We start from the raw sequence: 18773 nt of genomic DNA, 5'->3' as shown, positions 1-18773 counted from the left end.
GGGAGGGAGGGGGGGGCCGGGGCCTGGCGTGCGTGTGCCAGGAGGCGGCTTTAAACGTCGTGTCTTCGGTACCTTGTTCTCTTAATAACGCCCGGCCATCCCACCCCAGTTTAAAGCTCATGGAATAGTTCATGTGAACAGCTTTAACCTTCCTGGCACTGGGGTGTTTTTAGGTTGTTTTTCCTCATTTTGTTTTTGTCGCAGTTGAATTTCCAGCAGTCCTGTTAAACACTTCAACGGGTGAGATTGAATCTGAGTTCCACACCTATGTCCAGCCCCAGGAGCATCCTGTTATCTCTGAATTTTGTACAGAACTAACTGGCATAACACAGGTATGATTGCTATTTAGCATTATTTTACAACAGTATAATCGCTATTTACTGTTTTATTTAAAGAGGCCTTTAAAGGGCTAAAAAGAAATAAACCTCAAATTTCAGTGCACACTAACACATACATCTGGTTTTGTTTCATAAAGAATCAAGTTGATGAAGGAGTCCCTCTAAACATTTGTTTATCACAGTTTTTGAAATGGATTCAAAAGATACAAAAGGAGAAGAAAATTATATTCAGTACAGATATTCTAAGTAATTCTACTTCAGAAGCAAAAGCATGTACCTTTGTTACTTGGACAGGTAAATAACATTTTCATTTGCTTTTTCTATGGACTAAGCCCACATAAAAAACTAACATTTGGTGGTGCTAGTGAGATGGTGTTTTCAACTTCTAGGCAGCCAAAATCCTCGGTTTCTGGATATGTGCAATATTGGGATAAGACTGAAAATATAAAATTCTGACGTTCGCTACATCTTTGTCTCCAGGGTCTCGTTACATTTTTCTGCTTTACATGTAGTGAACTGTGTCACAGTTCTTAATGTGTCTAAATGATTTAATGAGGTCTTTGAGATCTTTACCCATGGGAAGTCATTCTTTAATAACAACAGGCATTCACTTATCTTGACGTCCCATTGCAGCAACCCTAGTGCTTTTCATGTACAGGGACTTCGTCAGCCTGCGTCTCCTGTCCAGCAGTACAGGACGCTACTACTATGTTGATGTTATGTCCCTTTATATAGATATTAAGCCATGTTTATGTAGATTTTAGGCTGGTTCTTTAGTGATGGATTATATGTGGGTTTTTTTCTGTGCAGACTGGGACCTGGGTGTGTGTTTGCAGTATGAGTGTAAAAGGAAGCAGCTGCGAAAACCTGATATTTTAAATTCCTGGATCGATCTCAAGGCAACATACAGGGTGAGATGATCGACAGACTGTGAAACATCTATACTCATGTTATCATCTCAAAGGCTACCTGTATCTGAGGTTACAAGCCAGTGTTGTATGTTCCAGTGACTAGAGTAACCCACTTGTTTTCCTTCCATGTTGTTATCACTCAATAACAAACTGCATGCCCTAGAACTGTGTGAACTTTAATAGAAATCTTAGAGCAAGGAAAACAACCTGGTGTTATTATTAGATAAATGAATGATAATCCTAGGACATTTTTTTTGAGCTGCTCTTCCTTTCCTGACATCTTTTGCTCTGCTTGCTTCCTAACTTCCCTCACTTTGTGTACCCTTATCGCTGTCTTACACTGCTGCATAGAAAATAGTCATCATCATCATCTGTTTAGAGGTACTTAAAGGTCTAGCATGTGAGCTGCACTTGGACCAGAAAGTATATTCTGAATAGTATGAATAATGCAGAATGAACATATATTTTATTACATAGTCTACACTGCAGCAGAGCTCTAAAGCAGGGGCTAAGAGCCCCCAAGCGTACCTTTCCCTGTGTAGTCAAGGAAACTTTCAAAGTGTGGTCCGGGAGTTTACCTGTCCTGACACTTGGAGCTTAGGCTCTTAACCTCAGTATCAGAATTAGGCCTCTAAAGATACACAGCATGACTATTCGCCCTTTCTTGTGATCAAATGAGATGCTGGGAGTGAGTAGCAATATTCACTTTTTCTTGTTTAAAAATAATTTATAACCATGGCAAATATATTTAATGCCTGGGCCTTTGCAATATGCAACAGTTCAAACATCTCAGGATTTTATAGTTGTATTCTTCAGTGCTGCTCTGTTAAGGCCTTCATCAATGTAAGCTATAAAGTGCAAACGAATGACTCCAGAGCTAAGACAAAACAGATTAGTTTAAGACAGAGAAAGGATTCATGGTTCTTTCCATTACAGTTTGTTACAGGGTAAGTCACTTGTGGGCTTAAGCTTATTTATCCTGACTGTAAAATTAAGATACCTGGCTTGTATGATTGCCTTGTGAGATTTATTATTCATAAGGTGATATTTCTGAAATGGTTTTTTCTTCACCATGAAGAGGTTTTGAAATGCTTATGAAATGCTTTATGTTAAGCATTTTTTTTTTTTCCTTTAGGCCTTCTATAATAGGAAGCCTAAAGGGCTAAATGGTGCTTTGCAGGATTTGGGGATAGCTTTTGCAGGACGGGAACATTCTGGTAAGTATGATATGATGATCTTCATTTTAATATATTTTTTATAAAGCTAACTACTATTTAGCTTTAGTTGGCTAAACTAAAGCAGCTAGTAATAGCCAGTCATTACTCCAAATAGTAACAAATGTTTCCAGGTTATGCAGTGTTCTGTCCAACAAAAACATCAGAACAAGAAAGGCTAGATGCTTCAAAGACCAGAGTTTTTTATTTCTAACCTCCATAATTTATTTCTGAAATCTCTCCTAGTGCTATTGAGTGCAAGATCAATTTCTGAATTGCTAGGGTGCAAAAGAGGTGGAGGAAGGATAAGGAAACTTGATTTTACCTGATAGCCCTGGACAGCATATTAGTGTAACAATACCAGCACAATATGATTTTTTTTTAATTTTTTTTTTACAAGGTTAATAAAACAGAACAAGGATTTTCAAAATTGTGGATACATATTCAGCTCTGGATTGTGTCTTTAGCTGTTTCAGCACAGGGAATTTTTTTGCTTCAGTTTCCGTTTTTTGAACTGGATAACTATGTTACAGAGTTCTGTGAATCCCTGTCATTTATGTAAGGCTTACGTAGATTTCATTTCTCCTCTAATAAGAGCTATCCCCAGTAGTAGTTTAAAAACAAGACATTAATATAACCTTATTCTTTTAAGGGTTGGATGATTCTCGGAATACTGCCCGTCTTGCTTGGAGGCTGATTTGTGATGGTTGTGTGCTGAAGGTTACTAAATCTTTGGATAAGGTTAGTATCTACTTCATATCTCCCTTTCTACTTGCTTTGTAGCCTGGAATACAGATGAAAGGTGAGCTATGCAAATAATAAACATTTTGACTTGAACAGAACATCCTTAGGCTGATATGCTTATTAATTTTGTGCATTGATTCCTAAAACTTCTGGGTATTAACTTTCCAAATCTCCTTTTGTTTATGGTCCCCCCAGGCACATCAGAAGAATAATTTAATTTCTAGAACACTGACTATAAACTTCACTGACAAGACTCCACTGGGAAGTAACAGCAGACCTGAAACTTCTAGAAATGGAACTTGTGAAACAAACTCTCTGGCTGAGAGAAACCAGAATGGTGTTGCTGGAATTAAAAATTTGAATGTACAAACTGAAGAACAACAGAGCACTTCCACTGATTCCTCTGCAGATGTCCACATTGTACCTAGCAGCAGCTCAAGGTCTGGGTTACGTGCTCAAGCACAAAGCTCTTCAGCAGCATCTACTGACAGGTTTCCTGTTCCTCTTGAGCAGTCACAGCAGTCCCTCAGTACTGTAGCAACAGGCATTTGGCAAGGATTGGGCAGTGAGCAGCCTCTGAGTAAAGCCAGATCTGGTCCTCCAGCACACAGACCGGGACTAGTGCTGGTCTCCACCACCATCACCTCAGTTAATGTGTCCAATGAGGAGATCAGTACTAGTTCTGACTGCTTATCTCTGCTGACTGACTGGGAAGATGTCGCTTTAATACCAGAATCTCAACATGAACAAAATTCAAACTGTGTTCAATTCAAAGATGACCCAAGTACAGATATTTTAACAGTGTTTGAAGAGAAAACAATTTCAAAACAATTGGCTGTGATAAGTTCAGATAATCAAAGTTTGGAGAAAACTGTAGTACCTGTGGAACCTCTCAAATCTACCATTTACAAAAGTCCTGATACTACTATCTATAATGCAGGAACAGTACAAAGGCAGATTTCAAATTTTTCAGCTTTGAAGTTACCATCTGCAAAGGTAAATGCTATTTCAGCACAATCAGCATTAACTGGAAATTATTCTACTCCTTTGGAGGCTCCTAAAAGAAAGCCAACTAGTCCAAAAACATTCCCACCAGCAAAAAAACAGTCTTTCGCTATATACCAAGAGAAATCTTCATCTCTTGATCACTCCTCGCCTTTAAGAAGTTCAGATTTGCCCAGAGTGTCTCCTGCCGTTCTGAACTCCACAGTCAATTTGAATCAGTCAGCAAGAGCTGTGAAAAATGGAAAACTAACTCCCCCTCTGTGTAACTGTGGTCGAAGAGCTAAAAAACTGTATGTGTCGAATGCTGGTCCAAATCATGGCAAAGCATTTTTTTGTTGTCCTGTTGGCAAGCATGAAGGTAATAAGAAAGGCTGTGGATACTTCAAGTGGGAATATGCGCTTCTAAAAGAGAAATCTAATTGTCTCACTCAGAATGCAGATGCTTTAACCTCTCTTGGAACTTACACTAGTAACTTAGGAAATTCTTCCAACAAAAAATACTTGTGTCTTAGACCCTCTATGAGAACTTGAACGTTGGTAAGTGGTTTTTTGAATCCGAATCTTAAGCATGATCAACTAACTGAGTTTAATATAATCAGGACAATCACATGATGTCAGATATATGTTCTGAATATGGGACAAAAATGACATTGGTTAACATAGGTAAAAATGGAAATTTATCAAGCATACAAAAATATCAATATATCATAAAGTGTTGTTAATGAAGTGTGAGAGAACAGCCAAAACTAGTAAGTACTAAAATTAAAGTATGAGTAATTGTTGCTACACATCTTAAATTTCTGCTTTATTAGGTATATTAAATTATTTACTAGTCCAGTCCTTAAAGACCATTTTAATGATACAGATTTTATTTATACTATTTTTTCTAAATATACTTGTAATGATTATAACTACCTTAAAAATTAATTTAGTTGTTGCAGCTCTCAAAAGTGAATTTTTAAGCAATAGTGTTCTCTTAAATTCTTACTGGTTTTTATAATTTAAATGAAATAACAATAAAGTGCTAGTGATAGTTCATTAAATAGTTTATTTAACACACATCTGTTGCTCTCCTGACTATGAGTTTCCCATTTCATTTGTGTCATTCTGCCTGCTTTTGTACTATTAGTTATTAGTGTAGTACCTGGGACAGTCACATAACTAGGAATTGGTTAAGAATTTATTCAAACCTAAACGAAGAAGGACATAGTATAATGTTTTTTACTTTATGTTACTGAGTAAATCAGCAATATTTTACTTTGTAAAAAATTCCATTAAAAAGCAACAAGTACTTCTAATCTTTTCTCCACTCCTTCTGGCGCAGCTCATTTCTTCTGATCTTCCCACTAATAGTTTTTGGTAACTGTTCAACAAACTCCATCTATTGGGAAACGGAGGAAATTGCAATACAAAACACAGTTCTTTACTTTCTTAACCTCAGCAGCATAGATTTATAAGCCACATAGTTTTCAGTACCCTAAGACTGGGTGCTAACTGTTATTTGGGTGTTTGAGCACTCACCTTCCTCGGATATTTGTATGGAGCAGTAACTTTCTTAACGTGGTCTTGTAGCTCTTTCATCATTTTTTCCGGATCATGCAAAGCATAGTCAGGTGTTAAAACAATAAAGGCTTTCACTACCTAAAGAATTTATGGCAGCAATGGTTTAAATACCAATGAAACAATATTACACAACTACAGTTTGAAACTCTTAACCAAACATTTGCTGACAAACTGCAGAATAATGTATAGGGCAGGTACAGAAAGCTTTACTATTGGTCTGGACTGTGCAGGCAGTTTATATACATTTAATAAAGATGAAAAACTAAGTATTTGAATGACAGGGAAAGTTTCAAAGTGTGCTTTTGTTACATTTGGGGCAACTGCCTTGGTCAGTTTTTCCTGCATGGATTCTCCGCTGTCTGACGGAGTAGAAATGTCATCTTGAATTCATTTAAGTTAAAAAATTTTAAAAAATAAATCCTTGGATAGACAAATCCTTTGGAAGTTGGGCTTTATTAGCTCGGGTATGCACAAGTTATTTAAATATATTAGCTTGTTTAACTTGTTTACCTCTCCTCTGATGGGGTCTGGACTGCTGACAACTGCGGATTCCACCACTGCAGGATGCTCTGCTAGAGCACTTTCTACTTCAAAGGGTCCAATACGGTATCTTTAAAACAGAAGGAAGGGCTTTTAGCTGTATTTGATAACACATAAGCATAACTTCACATCTGAATCATCCGTGTTATTCAAATTTAATTTACTGTTAATTAGTCTTAAATTACCCAGCAGAATTAATGACATCATCAGCTCTTCCAACAAACCAGAAGTACCCATCCTCATCCATTATCCCTCTGTCGCCAGTGACATAAAAATCCCCACGTAATGTTGCCTCTGTTTTCTCTGGATCATCCTAGGAAATATTCAATTGCATTTTACATGAAAGCTACCTGAAAAATACCTGAAATGGCATTCTAACATAGTCAGCATAAACGTTACTGTACAGTCAAATATTCAAAAATTTCAGCTTTCAGACTGGTCCATACTGTGGTCATGTGCATCAGATTCAAGTGGGACATTAACAATAGAGACTAAGCTACAAAATTAGATATAAAATTGTGGTAAATGTATGGTTTCGCTACTTGACTGACTAAAAATCATAATATATTATGCCACACAGCTTTAGGAAACACTGAAAGTTGCAAAAATAGGTAGACTTATGGAACTGAGAATTCACTTTTAGTTGATTATCCTTTAATGATTTTTTTCCTTTGTATTTCTAGCATCTCCTATGCTGAGATATTTTTTTTTTTCACTCCCAGAAAAGTTTTGCCTCAGCACAGTGCAAGTAATAAGCACTTTCTACAGCCAATGCAACTGACTTCTGTAAGAATTTTTCTAGGTATTATGCATGGTGTTCCTTTCCCACATGCTCAGTACTGCTCAGAAGACCTGACTGTAGGCTGATACTACCCGTAAAACTGAATAAGGTCTGGTGTCAGAACTGAAAGCCCTATGCATTTCTTCTGCTGGTTGGACTGAAAATTCTAACATGGAAAAAAAAACCCTGAAAAATGTTGCTGTGCATGAAACACTCCAAGAAGCTCAAATCTGGAGGGAAGGGATTTAAACAGTGTCCTGCTTCTCAGATCAGGGCTCTAGCCCTTAGGCCAAAGAGTATTTTGGGATTAGAGGGTTTGTCAAACACTTCCCTTTCTATTAAGGAAATAACAATTGAAAGTGGATTTTAACTTGCTAGACAGGACAATCTCATTACACACATAATTCTATCAGTAGACCAAGCATCTACAGGAAAAAAAAAACAGAAATCCCTCTTTCCTCCCCACAGGTTTTTAGACTGATAATACGAGTACATGTAAATGAAATGGAGCATCAGATTCCTTGTGACAGAGGTTTAACAGGATATCTACTCTCACTGTAGAAATACTCTTACAGCATAGCAAGTAAAAAGAAAAGGCGATCTTGTAGGTTTTACTCTGATGGCAATATCTCCTTCTTTTCCAGGAGGCAGAATATTACTGTTTTCATCTATAATCTAAAATAAACAAAACACAGTTTTATTATCTTGGAGCCAAAAAGCATTAAGTTAAAGTCAGAGTCTTGGTGCGCATTTAAAATACATAATTGAAATTATTTTTGGGGGAGGAAATGATTTGCAGCAGCAGGGGATCTTACTCTGACAACTGAAGTGTAAGATTATTACTAATCCACTGCACTTTGTACTATGTCTTTTATCTGAGGAATGCCAAGTACTATGCAAACACGTAATGAGGTTAATAACACCCCAGGGAGGATCATAAGTAATAGGGTGGGAAAGATTAGAACCGAAAGGATATTGCAAATTGATCTGGTGCTAGAATCTGCTTCAGCGGTTTTGTCATCATCAGGAAATAACATTCATTCCCACTCTTCCTTAACTCAGCAATTTAATTGCTATCATTGCCTTAAAGTTTGATATCCAACTGTCAGTTAGCAGTGGGTTGTCATCTGTCGGCAAGGATGGCACAACAGGGACATCCAATTGCTTATTTTGCACGCTCAGTTCAGGGCAGTAACATGCATTTCTTCACTCTTTTGTTCACTGCTGAATGATGGTACATGGTACAGCTCTGTGTTAGAGCTTTCAGATTTCCTCTTTAGTGGAAAGTGATTATGCAAGGGAGAGAGATTGAGTCACCAAAGGTACAATACCTTGACATCATACTCTGGAGATGGCTTTCCCATAGAGCCAGGTTTGATTTTCATTCCCTTAAAATTTCCACAGATGAGCACCTGTAACAAGTAGTGGTATTTTTTTTTTCTTTTTTTTTTTTTAAAGTGTGACCTGTATATTCAGTCTTTAGCTTAGGTTTAAAATATTCAGCTAATACTGTGTGTTTCTATATGAAATACAAATTGTCTTCATTATAATCATATATCAAATGATTGAAAAACAGTCCTTGGGTTTTGGCTGAAGTTGTTATGATTGTTCTATGACTTACAAAACCTGATTTTTCCACTGTTGCTTATTGCAATTGACTTTTCCCTGAAAGTCATAACTATGTATAATAATTGTAACCACTTTTTCTTGGCAACATGAATGGAACTTATAGCTGTATCTGTAAAGCAGACATTTTTACACTCATAAAGCAGAACATACAGTTTCTGTCTGTCCATAGCCTTCATGAATATCCAGCCCAGTCTGCGCTTTCCATTCTTCCATCACGTCAGGGTTGATTGGTTCCCCAGCGCTCACACAGTGCCGCAGGCTTTTGAATGTATAGCTTAGGGGGAAAGAGAAAACAAATACTTAGCAGTCATCTATCTGCTATGTCCCATTCACTACTGTATTCCTGTATTGTGGGGTCCTTTCTACATAAACCCAAATTTTTTTACTGAGTCCTGTTCCATCCATTTGAACTGTGTAGTGTTAAACAAAAACAAATCCGAAAAAATGCAAATAAAGAAAAAAACCTGCTGTTTTACTTCTGTATTATTTTAGAAAAATCAAGTGATCAGTATACTGTTTCTAACCCTAGAATCTGAACTGGGGTCTAAACTGAAGAGGAAAAACAAAGTTCAACCCTAATGACAATAAAAACTCATAGAAGGGTTAAAGGAGGCCACAGTCTTTCATACATTTCACCAAGCTGTGCTGACACACACACTTCTTGTAGCTTATAGCACTGGATGAACAAGTGGAATAACAAATGGAGGGGGTATGTGATTATAAAAGGATATCATGGGTATCCTATTACATCTTCAGCTAAACTGCTTTTCAAAGTCTTACCAAAGTTCACTGTAATTTATGAAATCTGAGATGGTTAAGCTACCCCTAAATCCTTATTGTGACTTTGTTCCTAATACTTAAGATTCAAAATTTTGAGAAATAACTGAGCTGTGTTACTGTAATGCCATTGTAAATCTGGAATAAAATCAACGAGACAAGCATTTGGTCTACTGTTTTGATCAAATACACCAACAAGGATAGTCTGTTCTTGCTTACCTGGACAGTTTATGTTGCACAAGCATTCGATAGGCAGTTGGAGGAGAACAGAAGACAGTTATGGGAAATCTTGAGAGACTCTAGAGAATTTAGAATAAAAAAAGTAAATGTTGCCAATATACTGAAACCTGTGAGGTTTCATCTTCATGTAAGAGATAATATAATGATCTCTGCATCCAGTTTATGAAACATATGAACAAAACATTGTGTCCTAAAAGCAGTTAGCTCTGTACTTGCCAACACAACATACAGCAGTTACATTTAATTAGTTTCTTCTTCAAAACAGAATCTATATAGTTTTCCAATTAGTTCAACACACCAAAGTTTTTTTGCTCTTGAAAGCTTGACAGTTTCTCTTGCAGAATTTCTTCATAATTTCAGTTTAAGTAGAAAATGAGTAAAATCATAAGCCTGCTTTTTTAGATGCTCTGGAGGTGTTACAACTGTCAGTGTTCTTCAACATACCCTAACATTAACTAGCAATTTCCAGCTATCTAGTTAACATGGATATGATGATAAAGTAATTCCATGCAAAATGAAACATGGTATTCTTTTTCAAAGTGTGTGGAGGATGTAAGAGAATATAACGTTGGTGCCTTTTGTTGAAATTCAACCTTGCTGCCTCTTCACGCCTTAACTTTTAATTAAATGGTACAGGCAACTGAAATTCTCATTCATCTGTTATTGGCGCTGATTTTAATAACAATACCGAAGTGCTCCATGAATCCCTGAACAATTTCTTGTGTACTTCACTTTTAGGCCTAATAATGTATGTTTGCAGGTTTGTGCAGTCAAATCCACAGCAGAGTGTATGATGAAACTCTCTGGATGTCAAATATGCTCCTGTTTTGGGGTACATATTTGCAGCACTCACTACTTAACTAATCAGTCGGTTACTGCCTGGTGAAAGCACCAGAGGAAATGAAAATCTGGGCAAGAGCAGCCAGAGAGAATAGTGCTGTTTGTTGCTGGGCTCTCCTCCCTTACCTCAAAGACAATGTGTGGGTCAAAGTGTGGCATCTTATGTACAAATACACATGCCCCTTGAATCCATGGCGAAAAGATGCTGCTCCAAGCTGACTTTGCCCAGCCCGTGTCTGACGTATTCCAAAATATATCTGAGGAAGTCAAGTCCAGCCAGTACCTGGTAACACAAGGAAACAGTCCACAGTCTCTATTTGACAGGAATAAGGTAGATATTAAAATATCAACAAGAGATGTGCTAGTGAAGCAAATCCAGCACTGGTTGTCTTGGGTAAATGGCAATTAGAAAAGGATGAATTTCTGAGCAGGAGTAAGTCACAGCATAGTGAGGATGCCATCAAGGATAGACTGATGTTGCATTTTTCTCAGGGAAAAATTATACTGACAGACAAGCTAATACCACCTCAGAACATGATGGTATATGAATATGTATGAGATTGCTTAGGTTTTGCTGAATTAACTTTTAAGGATGAGGATTTTTTTTGTTTGTTTGTTTACTTCTCGTTTGGTATTTTCTGAATTATTATTCTTTGCCCATTAGAGTGCACTGCCATATACGAATTTTATAAACAACATTGCTTTATAAATTTAAAGATTCTGCACTATCAGCATTTTGTTCCTGCAGGAGCTGTGTCTAATCCAGACAAACGTGAATTTAGAAGCCTAACAGACCCAGGTTTTTTCCCCTTTATGGTACAGACTTCATAAACTTGTGCTGATGTTCAGTTCACAGGCAATCTATTACGATAACTACACAGAATGAAAAATTTACAAAAAGTTCAAGAAAATGTTAAAAAGAAGTTACCAACTACATGACTGCTATGTTCTCTATGAACTAAGGCAGCTGGACTCAAACTGTCTTGTTTTGTGGAAAAAACCTCCCGCTTTTGGGGATGTAAAACAACTGCTGTTTTTTGAGCTACTGAAACAAAAGTTTCTGGTAAAAATCTTGTGTTTCTCTTCCTTCTGCTATGTGATCAGTGACAGAAATATGTCTGATTTAAAGCAATATTTGTACCTTCCACTTACTGTGAGGCCAATACCATAACTGCTGTGGGAATGTTGAGTCATTTTGGGAGATCCTGTAGTTCCACTGGTAAAATAGATAGCCATTGGATCTTGACATTTTGTGGTCACACAGTGGTGATCAGAAGAAGCATTTCTTAAAATAAGCAAAATGATGAAGATTTGAAAGTGTGACTTACAAATTTTTGAAAATATTTAGCCAAAATAAATGCAGCAATCAAAAGTGTCATAAACATTTTTTCCACTGTGCAGTCTTAAAAGGGTAAAAAAATATTAGCGTGTGCCAACATTTCCTATGCAAAACAAACCACCGTGTTTTTCTTTCATTATTGCTGTGGTGCTTTCACAGTGGTATTTACTCACTTCAGGAGATCTTTAAAGTTCAGCCATCCTTCTCTGTGGCCCTCTGACACAAGCAACTTGAATTTCAGAGACTGGCATTCAGCCTCAACTGAGTCTACAGCTGGGGCAACAGATTCATCAGTGATGATACACTTTGCCTTGGATTTCTGTAGTCGATGAAGAATGTCCTTTGCCGTCAATTGCTGTGTGCCAGGAATCAAGACAGTTCCTAAAGGAAAGGGAGTGGAAAAACAGCCTCAACATTTAAGAATAACACCTGTACTTACAAGCAGACTTCAGCTTAGTTTGTTCTTTTGAGTGGGACAAAGCTGTACTAAAAGCAGTACATGGCCCTACATTTGTAAATACACTGATTTCTTTGATGGATTAAATGCTATGTGAGGATTCAAGTTAACAAACACTGTATTGATCAAGGGACACTAAGAGAAATCAACAGAATAACTTTCCTTGTTCTGAAAACACTGCCCCTGGAACATCTCCCTGGATTTTCGTCTTTACTGGGAAACAGCTGTTGCCTCACAAGGTATATTGCTAGTGTTTGTGAGGCACCAAGACATGCTGGGCTGTAAGTACTGGGAAGCTGGGTATTTAACAATCCCACAGGGGAACATGTGAAACACTTCATTAAGTGTGGGCTAATTTCGCTGCAAGTTAGCAAGAGGGTGCATTTGGGATGCATCAAAAATGCTGGAAAGCCGAGAATGACAGAGGCACATGGACTCACAGGGTTTCCTCAACATATAGAGTGTGTGCAAAAATCCTAAAAGCACCATGAAGAAAAAACTTGGTGTGAAGAGTGTTTTTGACCAGCATGACACTAGTTCCTCCTCATTAGCGCGTTGGTAGTTCTGAGTGCATTAAATAGCAAGGACTGGTTTAAGTCTGTACCTATATACATTCCTAGGCTTTTACTAACCTGTTCTCATGCAGGCCACATTCACCAGCCACCATTCCGGGATCCGAGGCAGAATCAGAATAACTCTGTCTCCCCACTGTAGGCCACAGGCATCAGAGAGTACATTTGACACTTTCCTGGACAGCACTCCCAGCTCCTCAAAGCTCCACTTCACCTCTTCTCCAGCACCATCTACCCACCATAATGCAGGGTTTTTAGACTTTTTTCCCTCCTATAGAACAACAGGGTACAGTAAAAATGCTTCGTTTTAGAAACACATTGCCTTTACCTTAAGTTTGAGGAAGAAAAGCTTATCACTTATTCAGTGCTGGAGAAACTTGGGGATGCAACAGAAATTTGCCACTGTGGATTCCAAATGTGGCAGAGCTCGCCCTTTGAAACAACAGCCTACAAATATAACTCAGGAAACTAAATTTGTATTCCTTTCCCGAGTTCCTCCTCTTAGACTCTGAAGAGGTTGTACAGTAATCAGCACAGAGAAAGAAGAATCTTTTTGGTTCAGATCATGCCAACAAAGCAGCTGATGAATTTGAGTACCTCTGGGTTGTGCCCCAGAGTCTCCTGAGCCCTCAAAGCTCATTTCAACTTCATCTGGATTTGGGCCTGTCTGGTACTTCTGAAAATTCAATCAAAGTTTCAAAAGCATACACCCACACAGTGTGACCTTTAATCAGTGTCTCACCTAACTGATGTGTGAAGTGATTTGAAACATATGCATATGATGTGCTTTAAAGGGGGCCAATGCATTTAGCAGTAATAGTGTAGTAAGGCACTTCCTGAGCAACAAATTCACTGGGGCAGCAAGAATATGACACCATATTATCTATTTGAAGGTACAATGGCACCAAGGTTCATTTTCAGGGGAGCAGATTTTATCTGTGCACCTCAGGGGGCAAAACCTCTTCTCCAGAGGCTGTTCCTTGTTCTGTTTATAGCCTGCCAAAGACTGGGGTTTTTTTCTGCAAAAGGAACAAGTGTGCCAGACAAGTGATACCTCTGCTCTGTTCCTGCTGCCAAGCTAGACATATCTGCATTTAGCTCCTCATCATGAACAGATGATGTTTGAGCCTGCAAAATCAGTCCTAAATCCATAGAGGCCAGACCTATGTAGTAGAAAGGTGACAGACCTATACTTCATGGTTTTTTTTTTTTCTGTATTCCCTTTTGTTGCATAGAGTTTATGTTTGGTTTGGGTTTAAAAGTTGCTCAGTTTTGTAGATCCCAAGTCCTTGATGCAAAAGATTTCACATTTGGGACACATGGGTGACACTACAATATTTATTATTCATTCCACAGGCAGGCAGTGAAACACACAGAGGTTAAGTGATTTCCCTGGCACATCCAGGTAGGGTGTATGTCATGGCTGATGGAAGAATTGATGCAAGGTTTTGGTTCAGTTCAGAGTCTCATTTATGAAGCACTTATTTACCCACACTCAATCTCACTGGAGTTACTGATTAAAGGAAAGAACTATTTGGACTCATGGGTAGGACAGCATTGGCCTAAGGGATCTAAAGGTTCAAACTGCATGAGATGATGATCAGATTATAACCAGAACATAACCCCAGTGTCTTGGTTATTGGATTTGTCAGATACTCAGCGTTAATGACCATCGTTAAATACTTCAGCATCAGAGAAACCAAGTAACTGTTACCTTTTCTACTTCAGTCCATCTGTCCAGCACATCTCTTGCAAAGTTGAAGTACTCTGGCACCTCTAGTCTGTACTGCTGTTTTATGGCTTCATAACTCCAAGAGGCATGAACTGGGTAGCACCGGCTGCAGAGTTGAAGAGATCTTCTCAGTGGAGCCCACAGGGACGTAGCACTTGGGATCTTCAGTAAAAAATGCACAGCAGCAAGAGCCATAATAGTCTCTTCAAGGTTATTCCTTACTGATTATCTCTCCAAGAAATGCTACAGTGATACAGATACAAACCTGGTATCAGCCAATGCAGAGAAGAGCACAGTGAAACACACTGAAACAACAATCCCAACTGTTAATTGGAGTAACTTCTGAGAACAGTTATAGTTCAGCCATTGTCTGGCCCCTGCTGTCCAGTGACCATCATGCTGCTGAGATCCTCACCCTGCATTCAACTAGCAGCACTCAACCTTGTCACTGTGGCAGCTTTCCTATAATTCATGTTCCTTTCTTTCCTACAAGCCCTGCTAATCTTGTAGATCACATTTCAGTTGCCTTATACAGCAGAGAGGCACTGAACACTGTCCAAGCACTTCAGCTCTGACTTCTGTAATGAAATGTCTGCTACTGGCTGACAATACAGAAGCAACAGCATGGACGAAGATGTTGCACAGATAATCCAGCAATTGTGCCTGAATTACTGGCTGACCATGGTGTCACTTGGTATGAAGATATTTACAGTTTTTCTAGTTTATCAGCACTGGGGATACATTGGTTTCCAGGAATTAAATGTATGTAGCAAAGCCCTGGAAAGATTCTAAGTATTGATGTTTTAAAAATTATTTTGATGTGTGGTCAGCAAAAAGCATCACTTTAAGAGACAGGGAAACTTTAAAAGACTCCCTGAAAAGGGATCCAAAATGTAAAGCCTTACTTCTCAAAAAGAATCAGCTTAGCAGGAGACCTGAAAACTCTGAAGTAATTATTTTCATGCATTGTCAACTGTCTTTTGTTTACAAAATATAAACACTGTTAGTTCCTTATGGAATTAATAACTACCCAGCTGTAAAATCATGTGATTTTAGTGATTTAGTGAAGCAAAGGGACATTTTTTTGATCTGTAACATTCTGTCTGCATATGACAAACACAGGAGAGAAACCCAGACAAATGAAAGACAGAGGACAGGGAGAAGAGGGAATGTGGACAGAGAAGCAGCAAATCAGCACTGCTCCAGTGCCAGAAAATGTCCTGGCCAGCAGCTTGCAGGGGTGCATGGAGCGTCAGTTACCTTGTCAAAAGGCTGTCAATCCCAGCTTACTGCCTCTCTGCCTTGCACCGAAGTGAAGCCCTCTCAGTGCTGGCATGTGTCATGGTCTGACTTCTTGCACAGATCTCAGACTCCTGGCTGTGTGCCCGCTCTTGCACCGTTTCAGTGTCCGGTGACCAACTCATGCGTTCCTTACATGTACTTTGGACTACACAAGGGGCAGCCAAGTCCAGCACAGCGAGAATAGCTGATAAGTTTCTGCAGAGGTCAGAGTGGAGGTAGAAAGTGTGATTCCCAAGTCTCTTCTGTTTCCTTTTCCTCTCCTCTTCCCACCCACCAGCCCATGGAGGATCACAGTCATAAGACCTCGCTACAGCCAAATCACATCTGTTATGCTCTGGCTGGGGCAATGCAGGAGCAACAACCTTGTGACTGGCTTTGCAACTACACTGCTCAGTGGGTAGCTTGGGGGTTCCTCAGATAACCACAGCAGTTCAGTCATGACAACAGAGTATTGATTCCTGGGATGCCACAGCTGGAGTCTGGACCAGCTTTGCTAATACATGGTGACTTGTGAGGTGTTGTAAGGGTTCTGCCTCATGTTCAGAAAGCAGAGAGTTATGTGGTGCTCCAGCATTGCTGCCACTTCTGCTCTCCTCCCAGGGGAGAGGCAGGAGGGAACGTGTGCCATCCTCTGCCACCCAGGCCACAGCCCAGCATCATGGTGGGCATGGCTGTGGCACTGGTGCATCCTCTACCTTCAGCCTCTCCTGTGAGTGTGTTACTCACTAGGGAGCTAGGGACAGATGTAGCTTAGATTGGGGCATCAAGATTCATGAGAGTTTGGCTGCCAGAGAAGTAGTTCCTGCTGTATCTCCATCCTCTAACCATGGCTCTACAGTCAGCAGAGAGATTGATAACACCCATCTACATCTTTGGAGCAGAACAGTCCTCTGGGTGCTGATCACTGAGGGTGACGCTGCACTTTCCAGGCACGTAGGTCCTGTACTTTTGCCAGAACTCCCTCCTGGGGTTCTGCTGACATCTGTTTGTAAACAGCATACTCAAAAGAGATGTTAACGAGCTCCCTGAAATGTTCACTGCAGCAGAAAGAAACTGATTCAAAAACAGATTCCCCCAAACAATAAAGCCGCTCTCTACCTAGCAGTAAAGGGAGACCTACAGTCAGTCTGCAGTAGTGACAATTTAAACAGCGGCGACATTTTAAACAGTTCTTTGAAATGTGACAAAATCCTCCCAGAGGAAAGGCAGAGGAAGAGCCTTAAAGGGACTCCCTACCCTGAAGATCACATCACCCCAGAAGAGGCATGAACATTATGAGAAAATGACGGCAATGGCTTGTAATAGAGCCAAATGTGCCAGGAATACATAAGGCAAGAAGGTTTCCAGTTTAGGAAGAAGACTCTAACTTCCACAGTGACCTAACCTGTAACCTATTCTTTCAGTAGGGCATATAACTAATTTCCAGAGCACCCATGGGTATTTCCAAGCGCCCCAGCACTTTTCACCACAGAAGTATCCTAGTCACAACCTGAGTGGTTAATTGCATTTCCTCTGCACCACTCACAGCTGCCCGTAGAAATTCTTCCTCGTGTTTCAAACACATCCTGACATGCTCAGCTCCAGAGACTTTTGAATATTTCACACAACACCAGCCCTGCAAAGATTTAGTGATTTTAATTTATGTGTGACAATAATCCCACTGATGTCTAACAACTCCTGCAGAATTATATGACCCTCAAAGGCTTTGCAGGAGCAAAGCTTCAGATAAGATGTAAATGCCATCTTGCCGTTGTGGTTGTAACTGATAAATACTGCCACCAATTCATTAAGTTTCCATTTTTCCTATTTTAGCCCAACTGGATTCTCTGGATGCAAATAATATGATAGTCCTGCTCTTAGTGAGGCCTCCGTAGCTGTCTCCTCTACCTCTTTTCACAGAATATCGAGGAACTTAAGTTTTCCCCCTTTAATTGCCCAAGAAGCTCGGGAGTTACCGCAGGGAGAGGAGGCTCTTACAGAGAGGGATGCATAGAGACACCTTCCTTTAGAAACTACACTACAGGCCATGTATTTTTTTTTGTCAAAACATGTTCTCTATTACCTCAGGCCTAAATTGACCGGTATAAAGAGTTTCTGTTTCTACTGGTCCCTCTACACCGTGGCACCTCCAGGAGCCCGGCTCTCCCTCCGTGTGGCTGTAAGGGCCGGCTGGCGTTTGACACAACAGCGCAGAGCAGGACAGGGGCTGCTGGTTTCCCTGCACCTCGGTGAGCCTCCATCCTCTCCTCTCCTCTCCCCAGCCCACCATTTCTCTTAATTCTGGAATCATTAACACAAACCCAGACTTTGATCTTGGAACTGAAGTTTGGGCGACGAGAAAGCGTCAAAGGCTACGAGTGACTGAGTTTGGTCACAGCTGAGCACGCCGAGTCCAGAGAACTGTGCCTGGGGTAATGCGACCTCCCCCTGGCACGCCTGAAGCCTGACGTGAACCGTAATTTTCGAGGCTGAGTTGTTTGAGGTTTTTTACCTCCCACAGCACTACAGCAACACCGGCCGGCCGAGGAGCCTGAAGCCGGCTGCGGGCCTCACCGGGGACCCCCCCCGGTGCCGGAGCTCGGCTTCCGCGGAGCAGCACGGCAGCGCACGGGCCCTCCGGGAGGTGTCCCGGTGTGGTGTCCCGGTGTGGTGTCCCGGTGTGGTGTCCCGGTGCCGGTGTCCCGGTGTGGTGTCCCGGTGCCGGTGTCCCGGTGCCGGTGTCCCGGTGTGGTGTCCCGGTGTGGTGTCCCGGTGCCGGTGTCCCGGTGCCGGTGTCCCGGTGTGGTGTC

General features: G+C 40.2%; 3 protein-coding genes across 3 annotated transcripts in view; 2 read left to right on the top strand and 1 right to left on the bottom strand.

Annotated features, from left to right (window-relative positions):
- Positions 1–5065, top strand: part of ERI2 (ERI1 exoribonuclease family member 2) — a 5140-nt gene extending 75 nt beyond the window's left edge. The window contains exons 2-7 of the mRNA XM_026859148.1: positions 174–332; positions 476–632; positions 1149–1249; positions 2385–2466; positions 3116–3204; positions 3403–5065. Of these exons, the coding sequence (XP_026714949.1) occupies positions 174–332; positions 476–632; positions 1149–1249; positions 2385–2466; positions 3116–3204; positions 3403–4743 (1929 nt within the window). The 3' untranslated portion in view covers positions 4744–5065. The remainder of the gene's footprint in view (positions 1–173; positions 333–475; positions 633–1148; positions 1250–2384; positions 2467–3115; positions 3205–3402) is intronic.
- A 210-nt stretch (positions 5066–5275) lies between these two features.
- Positions 5276–18773, bottom strand: part of LOC113485660 (acyl-coenzyme A synthetase ACSM3, mitochondrial-like) — a 13865-nt gene continuing 367 nt past the window's right edge. Inside the window, exons 2-15 of the mRNA XM_026858992.1 lie at positions 15943–16179; positions 14665–14925; positions 13011–13221; positions 12095–12302; positions 11724–11867; positions 10709–10865; positions 9722–9801; positions 8876–8999; positions 8428–8508; positions 7670–7771; positions 6501–6628; positions 6286–6385; positions 5734–5853; positions 5276–5593 (exon numbers count right to left, since the gene is read on the bottom strand). Of these exons, the coding sequence (XP_026714793.1) occupies positions 5507–5593; positions 5734–5853; positions 6286–6385; positions 6501–6628; positions 7670–7771; positions 8428–8508; positions 8876–8999; positions 9722–9801; positions 10709–10865; positions 11724–11867; positions 12095–12302; positions 13011–13221; positions 14665–14877 (1755 nt within the window). The 5' untranslated portion in view covers positions 14878–14925; positions 15943–16179 and the 3' untranslated portion in view covers positions 5276–5506. The remainder of the gene's footprint in view (positions 5594–5733; positions 5854–6285; positions 6386–6500; positions 6629–7669; positions 7772–8427; positions 8509–8875; positions 9000–9721; positions 9802–10708; positions 10866–11723; positions 11868–12094; positions 12303–13010; positions 13222–14664; positions 14926–15942; positions 16180–18773) is intronic.
- THUMPD1 (THUMP domain containing 1) overlaps positions 15307–18773 on the top strand; it is an 8561-nt gene continuing 5094 nt past the window's right edge. The window contains exons 1-2 of the mRNA XM_026859147.1: positions 15307–15376; positions 18485–18763. Of these exons, the coding sequence (XP_026714948.1) occupies positions 15307–15376; positions 18485–18763 (349 nt within the window). The remainder of the gene's footprint in view (positions 15377–18484; positions 18764–18773) is intronic.

This window comes from Athene cunicularia (genome assembly GCF_003259725.1).
Source record: "Athene cunicularia isolate RWA chromosome 14 unlocalized genomic scaffold, athCun1 chr14_part1, whole genome shotgun sequence".
NCBI lineage: Eukaryota > Metazoa > Chordata > Aves > Strigiformes > Strigidae > Athene > Athene cunicularia.
Note: the sequence above shows the minus strand (reverse complement) of the source record. Positions and strands in the feature narration are given on the sequence as shown.